This window comes from Phoenix dactylifera, chromosome 3 (genome assembly GCF_009389715.1).
Source record: "Phoenix dactylifera cultivar Barhee BC4 chromosome 3, palm_55x_up_171113_PBpolish2nd_filt_p, whole genome shotgun sequence".
NCBI classification, from domain to species: domain Eukaryota; kingdom Viridiplantae; phylum Streptophyta; class Magnoliopsida; order Arecales; family Arecaceae; genus Phoenix; species Phoenix dactylifera.
In genome coordinates, this window is record NC_052394.1 from 9,082,601 (window position 1) to 9,106,951 (window position 24,351).

The 24,351-nt window shown below is 39.6% G+C and overlaps 2 protein-coding genes across 12 annotated transcripts; both read left to right on the forward strand.

Annotated features, from left to right (window-relative positions):
* Positions 1 to 1,205: 1,205 nt before the first annotated feature.
* Positions 1,206 to 14,967, forward strand: LOC103715300 (serine/arginine-rich-splicing factor SR34). 11 transcript variants are annotated; one of them, XR_605368.4, is made up of 16 exons: positions 1,206 to 1,316; positions 1,708 to 1,799; positions 7,279 to 7,344; positions 7,506 to 7,580; positions 7,664 to 7,772; positions 7,856 to 7,902; positions 7,982 to 8,039; positions 9,445 to 9,494; positions 9,855 to 9,911; positions 10,016 to 10,125; positions 10,198 to 10,302; positions 13,511 to 13,599; positions 13,673 to 13,839; positions 14,113 to 14,225; positions 14,296 to 14,382; positions 14,478 to 14,967. XR_605368.4 is itself a non-coding variant. In XM_008802886.4 (14 exons), exons 2-14 carry the CDS (start codon positions 1,713 to 1,715, stop codon positions 14,490 to 14,492), a joined length of 900 nt encoding a protein of 299 aa, XP_008801108.1. In that variant the 5' UTR covers positions 1,207 to 1,316; positions 1,708 to 1,712; the 3' UTR covers positions 14,493 to 14,967. The 11 variants fall into 11 exon arrangements, 1 of the variants encoding a protein (XP_008801108.1); XR_605370.4 differs by having other exon boundaries at positions 14,192 to 14,225; XR_605369.4 differs by having other exon boundaries at positions 13,673 to 13,771.
* A 2,772-nt stretch (positions 14,968 to 17,739) lies between these two features.
* On the forward strand, positions 17,740 to 19,381 carry LOC103715299 (phytochrome A-associated F-box protein). Its single transcript, XM_008802885.4, has one exon. It carries the CDS (start codon positions 18,072 to 18,074, stop codon positions 19,071 to 19,073), a length of 1,002 nt encoding a protein of 333 aa, XP_008801107.2. The 5' UTR covers positions 17,740 to 18,071; the 3' UTR covers positions 19,074 to 19,381.
* Positions 19,382 to 24,351: the final 4,970 nt, after the last annotated feature.

Consider the following 24,351-nt stretch of genomic DNA (forward strand, 5'->3'; position numbering starts at 1 on the left):
TTACCAAACACATGTTAAAGTACCACAGCACTTTAGAAATGTAGTTACCAAACAGCAAACAGCTTTTTATAAACGCTCTGCTTCAGACAGCTCTACTTCTAACAGCTCTACATCCAAAAGCTCTACTAGTAACAGCTCCTCCAAATAGGGCCTAAGCCTCGCTTCTAGCTAGCTGTAGCAATCCAATTTCAAATTTCAAATAATTTCAACTAGTGCCTACAATACATTAATCGTTTCCATTATAAAAACAAATGAATAATTGAAAGAAAACACAAAAACTATTCAACTTAGGTTATTGTTTTAATAAAACCCTGATTAATCATGTAAAAATACAACGATACTAACCCTCTCAATTGCTTCGATTGGCTTGACATCGATTGGTATGTCAAATGCAAAAAGAAGTAAAGGCAAGAAAATTTGTTTCAGGCCTCCCACTTGTTTTCGTTATTATGATTGATACCTACAACACTTCAATTATTTCCATTATAAAAACAAGTAAATAATTGAAGAAACAATAGGAAAACTATATAGCTTAGGCCATTGAACTAATTAAACCTTCATTAACCATGAAGAAATAGAGGCTAGATTTTTTTTTTGAAAAAAATAGAGGTGAAGATTTTTTTGGTAGGAATATAATATGTTAAAAATGCTTTTCTAAAAGGAAAATAATTTTATTAGGGAAATAATAGGTTAAGAAGAGTTTGTTATTTTATTGAGAAGATGATCTCATAAGAGAACGAGAACTTAATATCCAATCTTTTATCTGATTGTCTGTTTAATCTTTACACAATTACACCATCAAAACTAGAATTCGGGTTGTATCTCTCGTGCGAAAGAACGATCGATATTTTTTCATAGCTTCAACTATCGGATCATATTTTGCACAACTTTTAAAGCACTCCAAATTTCTTCATCAGTCTATCTGCGTGGATCTTAAAGAGATCATCATATGATTTAATAGTAAATTCATGCGAGTGAAGGTGAATCCTCCGACACAACCCGGCCTCGAAACCGGGATGTGGTATAAAAAGTTCAGCCAGCATGACTTAGAAGGGAAATTACAATCAGTCTAAAAATCTTAACCTAACAGGCAATCACAACCGTCCACAATCCTCTCGCGCAACGGACGCGCTCAACACTAGCCGGGGTATGAAGATATCCGAATCAACGGTCAGAACGTAACACCCGAATCTTGAAGCAGCGGCGCCTCTATTTATGCCGTCGCCCCGCTCTCACCCAAATCCTACAACATTAGCCCCTTTCCTTGGTAAGCCCCGAACAAGGCAGCCGTCCTCGGTCTCTTCTCCGACGCCCAGGTGAGAGTTCATCGCCCGCCACCCCCCCGCCTCCCGGTCCGAATCGTACAAATCGTAGGGCAAAACCCCCTAATTTGCCCTCTTTATGGTCCTTTTTAGCTACCCGTTTCAACGGTGGAATTTTTCTGTTTCGATTCTAGGGTTTTACTGTTAAGGTTTCGATTTCTTGAAGCTATATGTTCTCTTGATCGCATCGTTTATCTTGAAGATATTTCTAGGTTTAAGCCGTGATTTTTTCTTGAAAATTGAGATGGGTAATGGACTTATCCCTTTTTTGTGAATTCGTTTTTCTCGATGGTTGATTTCTTGACTCAAGGTTCGTTTTTTTGCGTTTTTTATAGGATTTTCTTCTCATTTGCTGGTCGTTGTTTGATTTTTTCTCGGACTGCAGGAAATATGAGCAAGCGTTCCAGTCGAACCCTATATGTTGGCAATCTCCCCGGAGACATCCGCGAGAGGGAAGTTGAAGATCTGTTTTACAAGGTTTGTGAGTTTTGATTGAAGCTTATTGATGTGGCCTATTTGGTATGAGAGCAAGAAGTAGTTACTATTTTGATCTTTTATTGTAGGAATATAGAATTTTCTGATATTCCCATTAAAAGTTCTCAGAGAATCTGCGTAAGAGGCAAAAAGTCATCGTATATATTTTTTTTGATGTAAAATAACATGCAAATGTGACAGGTTAAGCACGGCTTATGATTTCTGGAAAAATAATAAGCCCACTTTGTGTGCCTTATACAATTTTAGGATTAGGTTTTTTTTTAAATGAACTCTTCTTTTTATTTTTATGGAGATTTATTTTGATTCTTATGTGGTTGGGCTGTTTATGTGCTGCCAGACTTAAATGTCTTTGAACTTTTAGCTTGCTTCTCAGGGTAATTTGGTGCAATACTTGTTTTGTGAAACAGTGTTGAAGGCTGTTGAAATTGGACTTATTTTGGATTTTTATTACTACAAATGGACCTGTTAACAGGCCGAGCTGCTCGGGCTCGGCCCAGTAAAAGCTCGGCTCGTTAGTCAAACGAGCTCGAGCTCGAGCCCAAAATGAGGCCCATTTAAATTCAAGCTCGAGCCCGAGCCCGAGCCCGAGCAGCTCACGAGCCCATTTAGGCTCGTGACTTAAAATTGCCTGGCACCAAGCACGGTGCACGGAGCAGGTCGGGCCAGTTTCCCATCATTTTGAATTTGGTTCTGGCGTTGGACCTCCTTTGTTTTCCCCCTTCCCTCCCCCCACCCGTACTTGCCAGCTTTTTTTCACACCCAGTTGCCGTATAGGACCAGTGCTTCCATATTCGTGTATCGACGGAAACTGGGGCGCTCTCCTCTTCCCACAAGCAAAAGATCTGCACTGTTACTCGCCGCAGCAAAAAGCAATCAAACGTCCCCTTAAAAGACGAACACAACAAAAACCAAAGTAACTTTGTTTCTCCTCCCTAACAGGCGACAACTTCACTGCCCGGCCGAAACGGAAAAGATGCAGGGAGGCGAAGGCCGTAAGCACAAAAAAGGCGGTGGCAAGGGCGACGTGACTGTTCATTTCTTGTGGGGGTTGTCACCACAACACTCTCTATCTCTAGACCCAGGTCCAGGGTACGGCTAGTCCCAGAGGGCTCCATTATATCTTTTGCAGTCCCTACCAACCTACTACTATTGATACTAGTACTAGGATTAACACCTATACTTTTCTTTGGTTTTTGTTGCTCATAACCCCGTCAGAGAAATTTCTTAGTGTTACAGGGAGGCAGGGCAGCCTCGGGAAGCACAGTGCCTGCAAACAAAGCACTTAAATGTAAAGGCTTTTTATTTGAAACCGGAGGAAGAGCAAGCCCAAGCTCGGGCTCAGGCTCGGGCTCAGGCTCGTAACTGAAACGAGCTTTACGAGCTCAAGCCCGAGCTTTTGCTTTGTCAAGCAAGCCCGAGCTTGAGCCCAATACAAAGCTTGGTACCGAGCCCGAGCCCAAGATTCTGTGAAACGAGCCGAGCCCGAACCTCCCAGGCTCGGGCTCGGCTTGGCCTGTTAACAGGCCTAACTACAAATGGCCAAGTTAATAACTTGCTTTTTTGGGGGGGGGGGACAAAGATGTTGAATTTGAAAGGATAATTCATGCCCATTTGGACTAGAGTTTCAAAAATTTTTAGTGTGTAGCAGCAGCATGTACAATAAGTTCTGTTGTTGATACGTGATGATTTAGGTGATATAACATCCTAAGCCATGATTATGTAAGATCTATTGTTGACAGATCTTATTTAGTTCCAAGACAAATTTACTTGATGTGCCTTATAATGGGGCTATTGCTAGTATTTTTGGGGTGTAAGGTGTCTTTTGATTGTGTATTTGTGTGTGTATATATATATAGATATCCAATATTTACTTTAAATAAATGCTTTTTCAGTTTTTGTATCCTTGTTTACAACAAAATCTCATCTCATGGGTTCAGATCAAATTTAAGAGATGAAAGTAATATATGATTGCGAGAACTTCAATTGGTTTACCGAAAAGGACATGATGAAAAGTGCATGTGTTTTGACATGTTTATATTAGCAAATGGAAAGCAAGAATGCATTGAATTTGGGGATTTCAAGGATGTCAGAGTATTATAAATACCATTCTTGGTTAGAATCTCATTACTATATATGTTACTCAGTTGTTTGAACTTCTCAAAAACGGTCAATAAGTTTGTGGAGATGCTAAATGCAGAAGAGATTCAGGTAGACAACTTCATAAAGTTGAGATTTTGAACAGGTTCAATTGCTCATCGTGGAGGAGCAAACTCAATACATGGTTGGGGTCACACAATTTGATATGGTCATGAAGCACTGTTAGCCCAGTAGGGTTTCTAAACCATGTTAAATTGCTTCTTCTGACAAATTGCATGGAGCCTATATGGTGACAACTGGTGATTAGGACTATCATGGGACTATTCACTCTAGTTTTTGAAACAGAATTACTACCTAGGTGTTTTTATAATGCTTCCATAAGAGGCTTATCGACATGTGTAAGTTTTCAAAGTTTTTTGTTTCAAAGTTCTGTACTACTAAGTTGTTAGTAAGGGGTGTAATAAGGAATTGTAGCCTTAATGTGTTTTAAGTAGAAAATGAACCTAAGAATATGGGGTTAAATGTGTTGTGGGTATACTCGTCATGCATGATATGTACTACCGAGCAATTTTATGAACTTTTTAGTCAAGCATACCATAGACTATTTCAAATAAACCTTGGAAATTGGAATAGTTATTGAATAAATGGGTTTTGGAGGATTGAAGCAAGAATCAATCAAGTTCAGCTGACTTATTTTGTTGGAGTTGAAGCTGAAAAAAGAATCACATTGTGATAACTGATGTAAGCAAAGAAGACTCCTTTATGAATTAAGAAAAGGTGTTGTTCGTGTAGTAAGATCAGATAAAGGTAGATTGTAATAGACTAAACCTTTTAAAAGATGAATATAATTCTTGGGAGCTTCTTGCATGCGACAGGTGGGTTTAAGTCTACAATTCTGGAGTGATGCTAATAGTTCAAATTGTCAAGACAGTTGATTGAACATGAATACTTATTGTTCTATAATGTGTGTGGAGATTTTTTTAATATTGGGACTGGATGTTGTACTACTATTTCAAAAGGCTTCTGTTCTTTATATGATTTTAGTCACTATTGTTGGATAAAGATGGTTACAGATATGTTTCTTGATGGTTGTGCATAGATAATGGAAAATTACTTTATTGCTAATGTATCGTGGAAACTAGTGATTTGAAAAGAGATTTGTTCCTGTTTAGATTTGAAAAGAGATTTCAGTACATGGGAATTTACTCACTTGATTAACCTAGATATTTGCACACATAATGTTGTTGTGCCTTTGTACAAAAAATGTTTTGATAAAGATTTGTTCCTGTTTTGGATATTTATGGCTATGCAACAAGTTCAAATGACTTCGAATCATTTAAAGCAAGCAAGTTTTGAGTCTGAAATTGGAAAATGAATTAGGAAGAAGCATTTAACCATTATGAAGGGATCGAGTTACAACTAGGTTCTAGAAGTTATTAACCTTTTCTTGGAATCTACAATGGAGAAAAGATTGGAGTGTAAGATTTCTTACCAATTGATTATGAAAGTGTGCATGTTTCAGATGGTTTATTTTATTCTAACTCATAGTGAATTTAAATAACTGATCCACTTAAGAAGGCAATATACATTTTCAACTAAGTATCTTCGACACATTTGTTGTTTGCGTCGAGCTTAGAGCGGCATGGGAGGGCATTTCCTATGTGAGGTTGGTGTTGGGCACTGAACGCATCCTCCTCGAGGGAGACTTGGCCATGGTGATTGAGTGGGTTCGGGGTCGGAGATGTCGTGCGGAGGGGAGGCCGCTGCTCCATGACGTCCGCAGATTGCTGGGGGAGTGTCTTCTATCAGGCCACGCATGTATACAGGGGGGCAGACAGTGTTGCAGACTGGGTTGCCTCCTATGCAACCCACCATTCTGGAGGTTTCATTTGGGCGAACCACATGTCAGTGCTTGTGCCTTATGTAGTCTTTTATTTTTTGATCTTGTTGGCCGTATTCACACTCGTTGAGTGGGAGCCGTTGTTGTACCAAAAAAAAACTAAGTACTTTCTCGTGTAATATGAAATATATGCCTTTTAAATCATTGACTGAAAGAAAGCTAGCGCACTCCATTTGCAAGTTTAGGGTTGTGGTGTAAAAGGTGGAGTTGCTGAATCAAGAATGCAGGAGACTACAATGGATTAAGCTATTAAAATAATAATTTGATGTGTTCATTGTGATATTAGAAATGTTAAACTCATTAAACAAGTAGTTTTTTTTTGTTGTTGGTGGCAAAAGAAGTGTCAAATTTGGAACATGTTTGACAATACTGACAGGACACACGAATTATGCTATTCGGAATAAAAATCAGGAGAATTATTTGCACAAAAGAAATCAGTTCCCACAATTATCTTGACGAGATTGGAGATATGAAAATAGACAACTTTAAGGATGGAAGCCTGACCATAGATATATCTTGAATGGAGGTATAGACACTCTGCATTTATTTATCTTCTCTATTGAATTCAGCACAGGGAAAGGTTGTTGTTTAATTTTGAGTTGAACATGTTGATAACTTCTCTAATAAAAGATAAGTGTTAATTGTCCATTGAACATATTCAGTTATATTGTATATGAAACAATATAATTGAGGTTTCTAATCAAATTTTCTAGGCTTTAATAGAGGCTCTAGCAAAGACCAATAACCTGTGGAGCAATAGCATTAGCAACTACACCATCTATCAGTGTTTTAAAAAGTGGCTTGTGTTTGCAGGTGTCAAGGCCTCAAGGGACTCTATAGCACTTATGCTGTATTCGGGCAGCATATGTGGGCCTATATGCAGTTAGTATTTTTTTTGAAACTATATCAAGATAAATAAAGTTTATTATACAATATAAACAACAATAATGATAGTAATTTTTTTGGGATAAATAATCATAATTATGAGTAACAATGATAATTAAAGGTTAGTGCTTATTACTTATTATGTAATACTAGTAGCAGTTATCACATAATTGAAACCACATCATACCGAACCATTAGTTTGAATATGCTCCATCTGCGCAGGTCCACATAAGAATGGGCCATATATTTGGTTCCATAATGCTAAGTGGGCCACATATGCAGCTGTACAATGCTAGTTGAACTACATGTACAGCTTCATAATGTTAAATGGACCAACTTTTCTGCCCACAAGCACTATGACCACATATGCTAACTGCATATGGGCAATGCAGCGCGGTCAAGGGGTTGCGCTTGCATATGCGGCCTTATGCACCACATTTTAAAACTGTACCATCTATTATTGTGAACAGTTTACAGTATTGTAGATATTATGCTACCAAAAAGGGATTGCAAATATTGATAGTTTTCTGCTTCATATTTCTGATGACATTTAATATCTGATTTAAATGTGTTTTGCAGTATGGGCCCATTGTTGATATTGATCTGAAGATTCCTCCAAGGCCTCCTGGTTATGCTTTTGTTGAGGTAGTGTTATCCTCATGACCAAATGTTATGGGAAATTCTACCCTGTATAAAAAAAACCAGAATATTTGTGCTAATTGTAGTTCACTTATTTTTGTTGCTAAACAAAATAAAATAAAAAATAATGCTGGTTAGCATTCACAGTATATTTCTGTTTCTTGCAGTTTGAAGATGCTCGTGATGCTGAAGATGCTATTCGTGGTCGTGATGGATATAATTTTGACGGTCATAGATTAAGAGTAGGCATTTTTATCGACAAAGTTGTTAGTATTTCTACTGATCTCTTGTTATTTTACAGCTAAGTTCTTTTTCTTGCATACAGGTGGAACTTGCACATGGTGGACGAGGCCAGTCTTCATCATTTGAACGACATAGCAGTTATAATAGTGGGGGACGCCGTGGTGGTGTCTCGAGGCGTTCAGAGTATCGTGGTGCGTTCTTGGCTAAAGTTGTGTGATTGTAATCCTAAATATGAATTTTGCTTTTGAGGTTTGTTATATGTTATTTCATGCAGTTCTTGTCACTGGTCTACCTTCGTCTGCATCTTGGCAAGATCTAAAGGTTTGGAAATATGGTAGTATTTTCATTCTAAATTTTCCCCTTTTCTGGATACTGTGGTTTTGAAATTCTCCAAATTCAGGATCATATGCGCCGAGCTGGTGATGTTTGTTTCTCTGAAGTGTTCCGTGATGGTGGAGGTGAGCTGCTCTAGATCTCTATTTGATATATAAAAAAAGGTTTGTGTTTAACTTAAAATGATCAGGAGGTAGCTTTGAAAAACTCTGTCCAGTGACTCCAGTCTTTGAATGACCTGTTTGCAACTATGTGTGCGCGAGTGAGTTGGTATATGGGCTCATGTATGCTTATATGTATGTAAAATGTTCTACTTAGTGATATTGGTGAAATGGAGCAAGTTTTCGAATTCTAGTTTACATAAAACATTTGATCAAATGAAAAAGAAGGAAATAGTTAAATGGAAGAAAAGAAGATCAAGAGTTTTCTCTTCTTTGGTTTAGCCAATGATAATGTGTAGGAAGTTGTGGAAGAAAGTGCTTAAGGTATTGTGGTTTAGCATGATCTGGTTGCCTTTTTGCTCTTTCCTTTTTGTAATTTTTTTTGCCAAAATTGCCACCTAGATTGGAGGGAGTATTTGAGGCCATATATAGGTAATTTGAGCTTGTTCTCAAATGTTTTCATTAAATATTCTTTTCATTGTTAAAGATTTTCTGATTAGGCTTTCTTTTTTTTTTATCAGCTGAGAATGGATTTAGAAATTCATTTGGTGCAGTAGATCTTGAATTTTCATATGCACCGTTATATGCATGGACGTATCTACATAAAACACATACAGACTCATATACAGATATTAGCATGTACATGTGTGTGTGTATTCATGCTTTGATTTATTCTAGTCCTTCGAAAGTCTCATTCTAACCTAATGTTAAGTATCCTTTTTTTGTTTAACTTGATTGATCTAACTGCCAAACGTTAAAATTCTTGCGTCCTCTGTGCAATGATTATGGCCTGGGTGTTCCTTGCCTCCCGATCTCTGTAAGGCCAGTTTGACAATTGGACATTAGCTTAGCTACATGACTTGCATCAAAACAAGCAGTTTGTACTTTGTATTGCTTGAACTGTAACTCAATATTGGCAACTTTCTTGAATAAAACACTGGTAGTCGAGTTGTATTTTCCTGCGAAGTTGTTGACATTGTACCACTTTTGAAACTCTTGCACAATCTCAACAAGATGACCTTTGTCATCTGCATCTCCACGAACAATGCTTGGAGGTAGCGGTGGTGATGATACCTATGGTGGCAGTGGCATTGTACCATTGTTTTCTCTTGTTTCTTCTAGAGGATAAGGCCTACATTGGGAATGATTTTTCTTTTTTTCACCAGTTGTGCCTTTTTCTTCACCTTTTATGTGCAACTACTCTCTCTCCTCCCTCTCTCTTCACATGCACATCACTTACATATTGACGCATGATTTCATAATTTGGCCTCTTGTATAAGATGAAGGGGCTGTGGATTTTATTTATCTTGTAATCAAGAATTCTGAGTTAAATAATTGATATATTATTCATTCTTTTTTGCTTGTGCAGGTACTACAGGAATTGTGGATTATACAAACTATGAGGATATGAAATATGCGGTAGGTCGATCATGTCTTCTGCCTGTGATCTGCTTGTACTTGCAAAGTGGCATGTAATGGTATGGAACCGCTGGCCATTTAAGTAATGTAATACTCACTTCAATGTGGGAAAAGGCCTTTATCAGAAATCTAAGTTTTCCTTGGAGCCTCCTCTAGTTATTATGCTCTGTAGCTAATATCATATTGATGGGAAAAGGCTTTTGGGTAAAGAATGATGATGTTTTACTATAGCTCCTTCTGTTAAGAATTCTTTCTTTCTTTCTTTCTTTCATTCTTTCCCTTTTTTAGATTTCGTAATATTTAATTTTGTCTTTATTTTTGTAAAAAAATTCTTCTGATAGTATTTTTCTCCATTGGCAGATCAGAAAGCTCGATGACTCTGAGTTTCGCAATGCATTTTCTCGGGCATATATAAGGGTCTGACCTTTTGCAAATCATTGGCAGCTGCTTCTTTCTTTTTTTCTGCAACATGTCGAGTATGCTGAATTTCTCATCCAATTTCCAATATTTTTGTTCTATAGGTGAGGGAGTATGATTCTAGGAGAAGCTTATCTAGGAGCCGAAGCCGTAGCCGTTCCTACTCAAGAAGCCGGAGTCCTAGTCGCAGTAGAAGTGTCAGCCGGAGCCAAAGGTTGGGTGTAGATTTATTTGCCATTATTGTGATAAAATGTGATGTCTTTTAACATAAATTGAATATTTGCAGCAAGTCTCCGAAGGCTAGATCATCACGCCGTTCTTTGTCGAGATCTAGATCAAGATCTGTGTCTTCTCGATCTCGTTCAGGATCAAGGGGGCGCTCCTTGTCAAGGTATGCCTTTGTCTTTTCAGATGATTCTGAGTTTGTTTACCTAGAATAAATTGCATGTACTTGTTTTATGGTTCATAGTTTACCATAAAGTTTCTTGTAAAGGCCCTGAAAGGGCCATTCAAAATTGTATTTAGTTGGGGATATCATACTTTACATGGTCTTGTAAGGTGCAGCAATCTTGCTCATGAGTTGCATGTTACATGTCTGAGAAATTATAGAAATTGCAATGGTGTCTTGCTATATTGAAGGATAAGTTGGGGATGATTTGCAGTGTTTATTTGATTTGTATAAGGGGTGATATGCACTTGCTACACCTTTACTTGTCAGCATTCAAATATGATATTTCCTGCTATGTTGAAATAGCATTTACTAGTCAGCTTAAATTTGCCTTTTCTTTTAGCTTGTTGACGTTTTCTTGGCAAATTGATTACTTAGAGTTGCCACTGCTGCTACTGTTATTAGCAGGTGCAGGCTGTGTGTGTGTGTTTGTTTGTTATGCTGACCTGCCTTATCCCATGGACCACATATAATATGACAATTGGATATTTTAGATCTTATGAAATCTATCGATAATCCACTTTTTATTAGGGTTCAGACAATATTTGGATGGTTTTGGCTCATGGGAAATTGTGTTCGATGTTGTTGTGAGTGGATTGATTGGTGCTATTGATAGATTTGACCTCATGGTTTTCTCTTGCGTTCTTGGTTCATTAAGTGTGTCGATTAGTTGGTGATCTTAACAATCCTAATGATTGGATTCATATGCTTAATTTCCAATAGGAAATAAAATAGTAAATTGATTATTCATGGAATGACCATTCATCTATTGTATTTTCGTCAAATAGGGGGCAAGAAGACCATGTAAAAAATGGTTCAATTCGATGTTGTCTAATGATAAGTTAGAACATAGGTGTGGACTAAATAAATCAATGAAGAACCCATTCTCAATGGTACGGAGAAAACATTTCTAGTCAGGGTAGTGGCAGTTGTAGTTTCAGAAATGTTGATTATTTATTTGATATTAGGGATATTTGGAGTTTGATCTTTGATGATACTTTTTTAGTTAGGGATAGTGATGGTGACAGTTTTTCTGTATGTTTTGATATTGAAAATCAGATTTTTGAGATCGACAATGATAGTTCTTTTCTGACTGAACTAGAAGGTTTTTTCTAGTTATTTAAATAGCGGGTCTAAGAGAAACAATCACTACTATTATCATCATATATGTAATACTCAATCTAGTTGGAATAATCACATTAATAGTCTGATTTGATTTGTTTTCAATGGCCATGATATGATCATCTTAGGATGATCCTTTTGTCAACAGATGCTCGTATTATACTTCTAGTCTCTGAAGGATGAGAACCAACTATGTAGCATCTACATCTACACCTGGATATGATGAGACACAATAATATTCTACCTAGCACTCTGGAATTGGAATATCCTGCTCAAGTTGTCTGAAAGTTCTGATACTTTTCAGAGTTTCCTGTTGAAGGACACTTGTGCAGGTAATGGTGCTTGCATTCTTAACATTTGAAGTCCCAAATAATTAACCTTATGTGTCCGGGCATTTTCTACTGAGAGCATTAGAGAATGAGAACAGAGAGTGAGAGATGGATTAGGAAAGGGGAAGGCTCTTGATTGATTGATCGAGAGAACCCAGTGGAGAGGATGTGCTGGCCGGTGAGGTAGCGACAGTAGTGCTGATGATTTTCGAAAGGCCTCCTTGGAACAGGGGCGCTGGAGAAAAAGAGAACACAGAGGAAGAGTGAGTATAGAGGAGGTGGTGATGGCAAACCAGGGGAGAAAGGAGAAGAATAAGAAAGTTTTTTTTTTTTTTGTTGGGGGGCAAGGTGGGGGGTGGATGGGTGGGATGGTGGAAAAAGGAAATATGTACAGCGCCTCTTGTGTGTCTCCGGCGAAGATGGGTAGCTGCCCCTTCCCTTGCTGGTTCGGATATTAAGGCAATCCTCCTTAACAGGATGCGACTCCCAGCCTCCTTAACAGGACAGTGCCAAAAATGGCAGGGATGCAAGGTCCAGCTCCCCACCACTGGCAACCAAAGAAGGGAGGCGGGTGAGATTCCAGCCTCCTTCCTCATTTGATCAAACACTAGAAGGATGGAAAATAAAGGAATAAAGGAAGATAGGGAGAAGCAGGGCGAAAATGGGGAGGTGCTCTACTTCTCTGGGTGTTTCATGAAGTGTGTAATGACATGGCATTCCCACGAGCTTGTGCCTAGTGCAGACATTTCTAGCTGAGTATGGAGGGCGCTCTATTTTAGGTTTGCCAAGGGTTGTCAGTGGGCTATGTTGTGTCCAAGTGTACAAGTATCTGTACTCCAGAATTTGTATTCATGTAATTGTAGAAAATACCTGTCAGTTACTTGGAGGTTGCAATGTCGAAGAGGATAGCAACAGAGAGTAGTTGCAGCAGTTTGAGCAGAGCAGTTTCAGGGGCTAAGAGGGATGAGACTAGAGAGGGGCAGTGATGATGCAGCAGGCACGTTAAAATTAGGTATAAATTGTGAATATATTTTGGTCTTATTAGATCTAGATGTTGGTTTTTTTTACCAGTTGCATTTTGTTGGTGTGAAATCCTTAATGAAGTGACTATAACACAAAGCTTGTCAACCAGTCTTGACTTAATTTTCACAGCTGCATAAATAAATCTTATGTTGCCTCTGTCTGCACAATTCTTTCTGGTTGATACTGTAATTCAAACTCATGCATGCCTAACCACGCAGTTGCAAGTGATCTTCTGCACTTGTGGTGGTACTTTGACCTTTAACATCATTTCCACTATACTGGGGTTGGCAGGTTCAATTTACAGCTGTTATTTCCTTTCAGTTTGGAAGATTGTTAACGTGACTGTAACTTATTGTACATTGTCATGCTACAAATCACTTTGTGCTTTATTTTGGATATTATTATTTATGAAATAAAATTTTGTTTCTCTAGCAGTAGCTTTGCATTCACAATTTTTTGTAGGTTTTTTGATAGTGTGCTTTATGATTGATGTGTTCATGAAAAATTAGTTGATTCTAGTGCCCCTGCCATTATGCTTGTCCCCCCTGCCCCCCTCATTTTGTGAGCTTTCCTCCAATTGAAAATTTTCTTTAAGCATGGCTGCCCGTGTGTAAGAACGTTCGATACTGTCCAGTTATCATCCTGTGTTTTTGAAAGTTGCCTTGTCTGTTTTCTAGATTTGGACCTATGCGGTGATCTGGGGATTGCATATTAGGATCTTGATGGGATTTGGTGCAAGTGCCTGCAATTCTTTTGGTTGTGTGAGGTATGCTGTTTCATAAGCGAGCAGCTTCGGAAATCCAGAAAGCATATTAACTTTTATGCCTTTTGGCCTTTAGCTGATACCCATTGGAGTTCAGTGGGGCAGAAAGGATGGGTTGCGACCATAGAGCTGGATTTCCATGCACTATGTGGAATTGGGACTCACCAAAACAGTGGTAGAAACAAGTTTCACCTTCGATCTTCAACATTATTTGCGGTTGGATTCTGGATTTGGATTTTGGTGGTATAATGAAAATGATACATCTCATCTCTATTATTCATTACGGATTATTTGTTGCTGCCTAGGTTTTTAAATTACTCTGGTCATTGGTAGTTCTAATTATAGTTTGTTGACTTTTGACTATGGCTTAAATATCACCGACCTTTTTAATGATATTTTTTTACGTCACATTATTGGATTGCTATGCATGTGTTAAATTTCCTTTGAGAATTGCATCCTTTCCAAGTTTTTAAGTAGCCTTTTTTTCCTTTCAATATGGTAACTCTGACGTGGAAGAGGTGTCGAGGCTTTTGGATCAAGCTGTTAAAGCAGCCATGTGGATATTGAATTGAGTTGTTTCTGGAACTTTTTGCAGATCACAATCGAAATCCAGATCACCCTTGATTTCTGTAAGTTACACCATGAAATTAGATCTTATTATTTTTCCATATTTGTTCAACTGAAACTGTGCTTGTGCAGCCACGCCGTAGCAAACCTGCGAGCAGAAGTCCAAGGAAGCACGGTCCTAGTAGGAGCAGGAGTTCATCGCGTTCTCGATCCCCTGCTGTATAAACAACTATTCCTTTTTACTCAATTTCTGATTTTGCGATAATATTTACTTGTTTGATGTTTTTTTTTGCTTTCTTTATGCCCCTGGACAGGCTAAGTCTGATTAAAGCTGATCTGTTTCCCAAGATGGTCAAATAGGAAGCCACATATTTGTGTGGATTGGGAAGGTTATGGATTACCGGAGAAAACTGTTTTGCTTGGCCACCATCTAGGGCACCAAGACTGTTGGTTGTGCTGTTAAAATTTGGAACTATGCTGAACTTATGTTAGGAAAACAAAACCGAATGCCAGAATTGCTGTTTATTTTATCCTCTCCTAGATGACGATTGTTGGTACTGTTGTAGTAGTTGCTTAATTAATACAGATTAGACCTTTGCATCAGACACTCAAGTAGAGCTGTTCCCGCCCCCGCTTTCACTTACAAATTGTCATTTCTGTGGGATTGATTTGTGAAGTACGGCGGCATGGGTTTTCTTAATGTGCTCAGGGATCAGGAAAGCTTGATGTTTGATTCGTTGTGTCTCGGAGTGTGTATGCTATATTGAGTTTCGAAGGCAAAACAAGTTTGAACTATACTTTTCATTCCGCCTCTTGATTTCTCTTTCCAAGCTTTATGTAGACCTCTTTGGTTTATTTAGATTGGATGTTAAATAATTGTTGTTTTTGTTTCCTCGTATGAGCATGCTATGGTTTATTTTTCAATCAAATGTTTTTTTTTGGACTAAATTTTTCAATCAATTGCTGCTTTTCAACCAGAAGAATCAAAAAAAGAAAAAAAAGCTGAAGAATCAAGTGGTGGATCGTCTTTATGAAGTTTCCCATAAGTTCAGAGCCTGGAATGCTTTGCCACCAGCTTTCTTTTCCCTTTTGTTCTTTTTCGGAGCTTATTGCTTTACGGAAGTAGTCGGGGATGATACCATCCTTTGGACGCGAGGATGGGGTCGGTTCATTGAAGTTAATTATATGGATTGGTGCGGTGCTGAAAGGATGGGCTAATGAATTGGTACAGCAGGCAGTGAAATTTGGTGGGCTCTTGTGAAGTGTTGTCATTTTGATTGGAACTTTTTGGGGCAAGGAAGTAGTTGTTTCAGAGGGTGGGACAGTGGTCGAGCACCCGGGGGCATAAAGTGAGGAATCAGGGTGCTTGATTGCTTTTGGTTAACAAAGATCAGGCTATTCTGATGGCGTTTAATTTTTTTTTAAACTCTTTTCGTTATCATCTCCTTCAGAAAACTATTGTTGTTTACTTGTTTAATATATTTTAGGTGCCAATAATCTCAAAGGTAATCCAATTTAACTAGATGCCTACCCATCTGACTTAATGTTATAGTCTAAAATCGACAATTCTTCAAATTTTACCCTAGATGGTTGAAATTATATAACTATAGCGTGACATGAGCACCTTGCAAACATCTCCACTGTATGGAGACCATCTAATTCTGTTTGGTATTGCAGGATTCTTAATTTGTTCGTTGCACTCATGCCGCACAACTCAAACCCAAGTAATATTTGGATCGGACCAACAAAAAATTGGAGAATCCAGATTTAATCATTTTTCGGTTTGGATTTAATATTGATTTTTGTAATCCATCGAATTTTTCAAGTCAAATCAGGTGAAAAATAATCCAGAGATAAATCATAATAAATATGTATAAATTGATTACCTAATTACATTGCAAACATATTATGCAATAAAAATAGTAGAAAATAATATTCAAATATTTTGGAAAATATATTTTATATAATATTTTATTGATAATCATACGCAATTATAATCAAGAACACATTATTGACAAATTATATTTAATTTCTTACATTCAGGGTTGGGGTTCGAAATACATAGTATACTAGTTTTGAACCCGTTCATGCTTTCGTATCCGAGCCCAATCCAAACAACTTCTGAGGAAGTTTTGGATTATTTCTCTTGCTAACAGATGGCAATGGCTCACCATGGATTAAAGTTCACAACGGCAACAAAGTTTTGGAATAATCTGCATTATAATAACAGAAATAGCTGAGGAAAATGATTACTTACAAGGTCCTAGAACTCAGCACTTTCAAACATGGTATCTATCCTCCCAGCTGTTGTTCCACGAGTGAAGGAAAGCGTGCCACGGTGACATCCGGCTGTGGGGAAGGAAGGGGACTCGCCAGAAAGGAGCAGCATCAGAATCCGCACACAACCACCTTCTTTTGTGGCCCTCATTCGGAAGCCACATAAGGTGCCCCACTCTCGTTATCTTTTCTCCCACCATGTCGTCCTCGTTCTTTTGTCCCAAACCAACACCAACCACAGATCAACACTTACGTCAAGAGAAACACCACTCTCCTCTTTGACACCGCTTTCTTGGACGCTATTCATCTGCGTTCCATGCGCTTGCACCCACCTTCTTTTTTTTTTCTGTCCCTTACATTCCCTTACATTTCAGAATGAAGTTAAATAAAGATGTATCATTCCATCACAAGGCCAAGAAGTGGGGCTTAAGCAAACTAGATCACGCTCAATCTAAGTATGGTTCATTCTGAGCGAGGCTTAGACTGCACGCAAAAATGAATAGTTGATAGATACACATGACCATCATGTCTTCCTGGATAAATTATTTAACTTCAATATTGAAAATGGTTCTAATGGTCTATTATAGAATCCTTGGTTAGAACTGTATAGTTGTTAGTTGTTACAAGATGCTTGACAAAGCATGACAGGGTGACCGGGGAAAGAAGATTCGCCTTCCTTCACACCGAATCTACCATCCACCTCAAAGATTTCAAAGTACTCCAAACTCTATCATTTCTCTTCCTCCTTCGAGTTAATAAAAAATTATACGCTACACTCAATTATCAAGTATTACAATTGCTCTATTTTATAGCCTCATTTATCAAGTATTTATCAAGTATTTATCTTGATGCATCTCTAAAATAAAAAATAAAATGAAGAGCTAATGATTCGCCTCATGCACAGGAGCGTAGGGTATGATTTCTCCTCATTAACTAAATAGTCTCTTGACACCAGCACAAATTCATCGTGAGCGGTGGTGTCGGGGGTGATAACCGCGACATACCTCATCTCCAATACATTGCACTGGGACCTAAACCGCTTTCCCTTTTTGTGGGTGACGAGATTGGGCTCATCAAATGTGGCCGAACACTAGTACAAGGCCCGAAATTGGGTTAAGGATTGTAGACTAGTCTGGCCAATTCACTCGACCCGTTCGCGTCCTTTTACGTGTTGAGTTCAATGCACGGACATTTAACCCTAAACCGCGGGTCCACCTTCTCGTTACCGTGCACCATCTTTTCTCTTCGGCTCTCTTCCTCCCTCTCCCCCGCGCCCCCCCCCCCCCCCCCCCCCCCCCCCCCCCTCTCTCTCTCTCTCTCGCCCCCACCATTTTTGTCGCTCCTCTTCTTCCGGCCCCCATAGAAGGAAAGAGAAATATAGGAAGTAAAATCCAACCATCACCGACCTTAGCAGATTAAATCAAATAATAGCCTCTAAAACCCCCACACCATCACCGCTCTCTCCTCCTCACTTCTCTCCTTCCCTTCTCCTCCTCGATCACAACAACCTATCAAATCCCTAAACTGATTAAACCCCCAAAATCCCACCCCAAGTCCCCTTTTGGTCCTCAACCAACCAAATAGAAAAAGGGAAAAGAAACAGCAAACAAGATTTTGTGGAAGAATCGAAAATGGCCAGCGCCTCGTCCTCGTCGTCGGCGTCGCCCTTCGCGCTTCTGTCGGAGGACATCGTGCTGAATATCCTGGCGATGCTGGAGGCGGACCCTCGCGACTGGGCCCGCCTCGCCTGCACCTCTGCCCGCTTCGCCGGCCTCGTCCGCGGCGTCTGCTGCCGCTCCCGCTGCGCCCGCGCCCTCCCCTCCGCTGCCGCCGACCTCCTCCCCTCTGACGCTTCCCCCGCCGCCCTCCACAAGCTCTCTGTCTGCTGCCCTGGCCTCCTCCGCGCCGGCGTCCTCCTCGAGCACTCCGACTTCGGCCTCGAGCGCGACATCGGCCCCGACCTCTCCCTGCCCCCTCGTCATCCCAATTCTCCCTCTACCGCCGCCACCGCCGCGGCAGCCGCCTCCGATCCCTCTCCACCACCGGTCACCGGCGATGACCCCGTTTCACTCCCCTGCTGGTCCCTCTTCGACGACCTCTACTTCGACACAGTCTACGACCCCTCCGAATCCTCCCAAAATCCCACCTTTCCGCCCCCCGACCCCGATTCCGCTGCTAAAAATCCGATCTTGATCCCCCGGGAGCCCTCGAAGAAGCGAAGGAAGCAGCGGGTCGGCCCCGTCGACGCCCACCTCGCCTCCGGGTCCTGGACCCTAAGCCGGGAACAGGGGAACAAGCTCCTGGCCAGCCGGTTCAGAGGCGACTGCCTCTATATCTGCGAGTGGCCCGGCTGTGTCCACGTCGAGGAGAAGCGGAGGTACATGCTGTTCAGAGGGGTGTTCAAGAATTTCAAGCGGTCGAGGGTGTGGAGGACGATCAGCGACTCGAATCGGGGGACGATTGAGCTGGACTGTGCCTTCTGTTCTTGCAATGAGGCCTGGGATCTCCACTCGGCATTTTGCTTGAGGAGGGTGTTTGGGTTTCATGATGATGGGGAGCCGGTGGTCCGGGCTTATGTCTGCGAGAATGGGCATGTCTCGGGGGCGTGGACCGAGAGGCCGATGTATGTTTGATAATGAAGCTTGCTCCTTTACTTAGTCTTGAGTGCGTATTTTGCTCTAAGTTTGAGTAATTATATAATGCTTATATGGGATTATGTACTGCTGCTAGTGATGATGGTGTTAGGCTTGTTAATTGCTATTGTCGTCTTGGATGAAAAGTGATCAACTTTTATAGAATATGCTATAAGTTCTGGTGTTTATTTTATCTGCGATGTATGCTGATGGAGATTTTTCTATTATTTTCCTTGGTAATATGTGATTTTTTTTATTGTCATTTGGACTTCAATGTACTTGCTAATTGTTATATTAATCTTCATATCACCACTGGGTTGTGTTGAAAAGTGTGATCAATGATAGACCTGGTATGGATGACTATACTTGTACTGTTGCAGCAGTGTGCATGTTGATGGTCAGGTGACTTCCCATTTTTTTAATCTCCTATAACTGTTTGAATCATGATGTCAGTATATTGAGCAGGAACCACTTTAAAGATTAACCATGATCTGATCGTAGCATCTTGTAAATATTGTAACATAATAAGATCTCCGTGCTGCTCAACTGGTAGGTGTCATCTTCCCTCCTATGGTAATATGTAGTTTAACCATCTGGTGTGTTGCATTGTCAATAGTTGACACTTCATATCTGTTAATGTTAAATTGCCCTTTCTTCTTGTTTACTCGCAGCTAGTGATCATGATGGTGTCTTGAAAGGCATGCTATGGTATTGTTATTTACACGGTCAACATTTTTTTTGCAACATGGGTAATGCAGTTGATGAATATTATTAATGCCATTAAGAAAATAGATTTTGCTTCTCCCAACCATTAAGAGATCACCATGTATTTTCACCCCCCACGACAGAATCCATGTGAAGTCACAAGTTGAAAAGAACATGATAGAATATCTGTTTTTGAGGCAAAGAACATGATAGAACATCATTATTGTGTAGTTCATTTTTGAACAACATTTACAATACATGGTAATAATAGTCTCTGAATTTACAGCTGTGTGTGTTTGAATTAATCAATTTGAGTACTGCTGTCTGCAATCTTTATGAATATAGTGCCCATCGGTTATTGGACATCTATATTTTCTGACTAGCATCATTGCATGATTACTTATTGCCAATCGATTATTGCATGCAGTATCTTGGCATCGAAATCATGTTTCCAGTGTTGTTGTACAAGGATGTAATTCCATGCCCTTTATTATTCAAACTTCCTACTAACAACTCCAAACAAATCTCTATAGGTTACCGGAAAATCACACTTTGTGGATTACTCAACAGCAAATTCCGCAGTATCGAAATTGGCACCTATGCCAATAGGCTAGTAGCATGCCATTCTGGCATGTACCGGTGAAGGAAAACCGGAGAGCTAGGGGAGAGGGAGAAGGAGAGAGTGGAAAACGTTATAAAAAGTGGATATTGCCCTCTTCATCGAGGGATAGTTTCCCACCGCAGAGAAAAAAAGGGAGGGAGAAGAGAGATGCTATGAGAGGGAGAGAGGGGGCTCGGAAGCCTTCCTCTGCCCAAGCCATTGGGCGGGACCCCTATTTTTTTTGAAACAGGGGCTTGGGTTGAAGAGAGGGAGGGAGAGGGAGCGAGGAAGATGCCGAGAGAGGGTGCGAGGAGGCTCGGAAGCCCTCCTCTCCGCTCGTCCGCAGAGGGCGCTGCGCGGAGCCCTAGTTTTGAACCCTCCCTCTTTTCCTCTCTTTCTTTCTCCCTCTCTCATTCCCTCGCTCGTTTCTCGAATCGAGAGTTAGAATCGCGCCGGTTAGCCTTAGTACGACTCAGTACATCCTGAACCGTGTAGTTGAGGGTTGTACAACGATCCTTACTTAACAGCTTTCTATCCATGATCATACACATCTAAACTTGATAGTGAGACACAAGATTCACTGTCTTGGTATCGGACCTCGTATCGATGACACACTAGTACTATGTCGGTATGGATAGTACGAGATTTTTTCGGCATACCGAGTGTCGGTATGCCATTCGTACTGGATATTGGTACCGAATTGGTACGGTATGATACACCCCGTACTATACCAACATACTGTATCGTACTGGTAAGGTACCAATGCAGCAAGCCTGGATTGCATACTTGTCAATATTTAGTGTGTATGTCATTCAAAACTCAATAGTTGCTCGAGGTTTTGTGCTTTCTTAGGTTGACAGATCTTACATTTGTCCCTTTTTTGTGTGTTTTTTACTTGTGTTTATACCTTTGGTTGCTACTTATATATTGATTACTGAAATTTAAGCCCCTTCCTTTACTTTTTTCCAAATTAGAGTAAACCAAGATGGTAATCTCTGCAAGAGCTGCATTAATTAACTTATTGTAGTTCTTGTGAAGCAGAGGTCAAATTCTTGCTCTTCCCTTACATGTGCAAATTTTGGTATTTGATCTATATTTAAAAGTTTTAACTCTCTCTCTCTCTCTCTCTCTCTCTCTCTCTCTCTCTCGTGCATGCACGCGCACACATGCTTGTCTCATTCTCCCTTTCTCTGTCTTCCTTCTAGGTAAATGTAAGGTAGGTTTCCATATTTTTGTTAGAAGTACTTGTTGAGTTCCGTCTAACCTTGATGATAGTTTTTTTACATGGGTAAATTACAGGTAGGTGGATGTCTTTTCATCCCAGAACTATTACTTGCATTGTGTATTATAGTCATTAAACCTTGATCCAGGTCCAAACTTTGGTTTCATAACATGTGTCAGTTAAATCAACACGTCTTGATCAGCTTTTGTTGAATGCCAGAACTTTTTTCTTTTCAATTTTGCAAACATAATTTATGTAGGTAACTTTTATAAATTTTCAACGATAATATTTTTAATTACACCAAAGTGGTTTCACAGATCACCGGAAATGTGAAAGTCTGCATCTTAAAGTTCTTCACATGTGCAAACCATGCTGTGCTGGTTTCCACCATGTACTAAGTGAAGGCTTTCATACTATATTTTGTGTATGTCGCCATTCTTGTCTTTGATCAAGAAATTGATCATTGTGCATGTGAAGGCTGATGCAAATGACTGGAGCCTTAGTAGGACAGTCAATGCTAAACTGTAAGCACATTGTTGCTTTGCATTTTGATTATTTTTTCTGTGTTTGTGCTGGTGACTACTGACTTGTGAGAAAAAATCGAGATCTATTCACTTCTTTCTCCAATGCAGCCACCAATGGTACAACAACTAGTGTGGGCAGTCTTCCACTAAGTAGTGACCCACTGGCAGGTTGTGAAATCCTCATAAGGATGGAGCTGTTCATTATGCTTAGCTACAAGACTTTTCCAAATGATGCACATTATCTTTGTTGGGAAGCATTGCTTGAATAATGGGCATCAGATGCTTCTAGTTCATATATTTGCTTTCTTTTTATCAGGTTCTGTTGCAGTGCTAGTTGACCAGGTCACTTATTTTTCTTTTTAATGCCATTTTTTTCCCACTCCCTTTTTAATGCTAATTTACTTTTATTATGTTTCAGATATCTTCCCTTCATCTGATATAACCTTATTTGCTTTCATTACCCATATTCCTTTTATTCTATCATCTGGCCATGGATCTAATCCTAATGTATATATGAATCATTGTTCAACCATTCTTGGAATGTTGCTCGCACTGTTTTTGCTATTCTATTGTTCTCCATCTAGATCTTTTGACCTAAGATGCAGTTAGCACAGAACTTTCCCTGAACCTATGCATTGAATGCACAGTTGCTAAAGTAATCTGAGGAAAAGATCTGATATATTTGGTAGGCACATGCTGTGGATTGTAGTGGAAACTACTTATATAATTTTGGCCTCTAATTTCAACTCAATGCCATTTTCAGACAGCATATTGAGCATTTGCACTATCCTTTTTCACAACTTAACTTCTTTGCAACACCTATCTGAACATTCTCTCTGTAGTCATACCATGTGAGTTGTTTTTCTATAGCTAATTGCTTTAGTTTCTTTTATCTTATTGCCCATTCCATTAGCTTTTCTTTAGTTCACTTTCATCAGTTTTAAGTAGGTACACAAACATTCCACAGAATACATCTCTCTTTGTAGTTTAGTTGCATCTCTTGGTAGTTGTTCTGGTCACAATTGCAGGTTTGCAGCATTCCCCCCTTCCCGTTTACCGGTGTCGTGGTACTGTGCTCTTGAAAATAACTTTGTAATTCCCTGGCGATCAATCTGGTATTAGTCTTCAGCATTACATATCTTGGCATATATTTGGTCATCAATTTGAACTGAAGCTTCATAGCAAAACAAACAGGCTTTATCCTGTCCCATACTCCCATTACATAATCCATTCATATTCAATCTTTTCCATTGACAGTCGTTTATTTTATACATTTAGTCAGTGGATGTTCATGAGACACTCTTGGACATCTTCCTCCAGCTCTTATTTGTTCCTTCTCTTTTATGGCCCTTCTACGCAAATTATCAATCTACTATTCAAGGCTGTTGTTGCACTATACAAATGTTATCTGGGTTAAAGCTCATCAATGCATGGAATCTTGCTTTAAATAAATAACCTTTAGGTCTCTCACAAAGATCCTCTGTCTGTACATTATAAATCGCTTTCGGCCCCTGCCTATATTACAGGTGCTATTGATCTCTCACTTGGTTAGATTGCTTTATGCCCTGTGAAAAATAAAGAACTAGTCAGCATTCCTGTTATATAATATAATGATGTTTTAAATACTACTTAAACATTCTCTACTAAAATGAGGAAACAATGCAGGCCATCAAGGGGATTGTTGAGTGTTTGTTCTGCAGATATCAATGTGGCAGGGGTTTCTGGTCATATGAGGTTAAAGGTAATAAAATGAAGCTCCATGAGAATATATAAAATGTGTCATAGTCAGAGTTCATGGCAAATACCCATGCCTTGTTATTCCTAGTGGTTGTACTGTTGTAAAATTATATGTGGATGTGGTTGTCAGCCTGTGGGGTGTGGTTTGATCGCCATACAGTAGAGAGACTTGTGGGAGGGAAAATTACAAGACAATGCTGAGGTTGGCAATTCTGTGTGAATTCAAATATTGGCAAAGGGGGTCCATTGCTTCGTAATATGGGTATTGTATGTATGATGAGGTTGAGATACGCGTGGATTTAAAGGTTGAAGGGTTTTCTGGAAAAGAATAACAGTTGTATTAGTAAGGAGAAAGTGATGGAGAAGTGACTGAAATGGTATGAGCATAAGCTGTGAAGATCTGGGGATGCCCTTGGTAATGCAGTGTTGCATAGGCACAGACTGTCGTGGTGTTTCATTTGATGAGAGGAAATAAGCAGAATAGGGGAT

Bases quoted from the DNA above. Each gene is read 5' to 3' on its own strand.
- LOC103715300 (XM_008802886.4), top strand. From the start codon at position 1,713: ATGAGCAAGCGTTCCAGTCGAACCCTATATGTTGGCAATCTCCCCGGA. The intron at 9,495-9,854 runs GTAGGTCGATCA...CTCCATTGGCAG, and splicing joins ATGAGGATATGAAATATGCG to ATCAGAAAGCTCGATGACTC. The intron at 9,912-10,015 runs GTCTGACCTTTT...TTTGTTCTATAG, and splicing joins TTTCTCGGGCATATATAAGG to GTGAGGGAGTATGATTCTAG.
- LOC103715299 (XM_008802885.4), top strand. From the start codon at position 18,072: ATGGCCAGCGCCTCGTCCTCGTCGTCGGCGTCGCCCTTCGCGCTTCTG.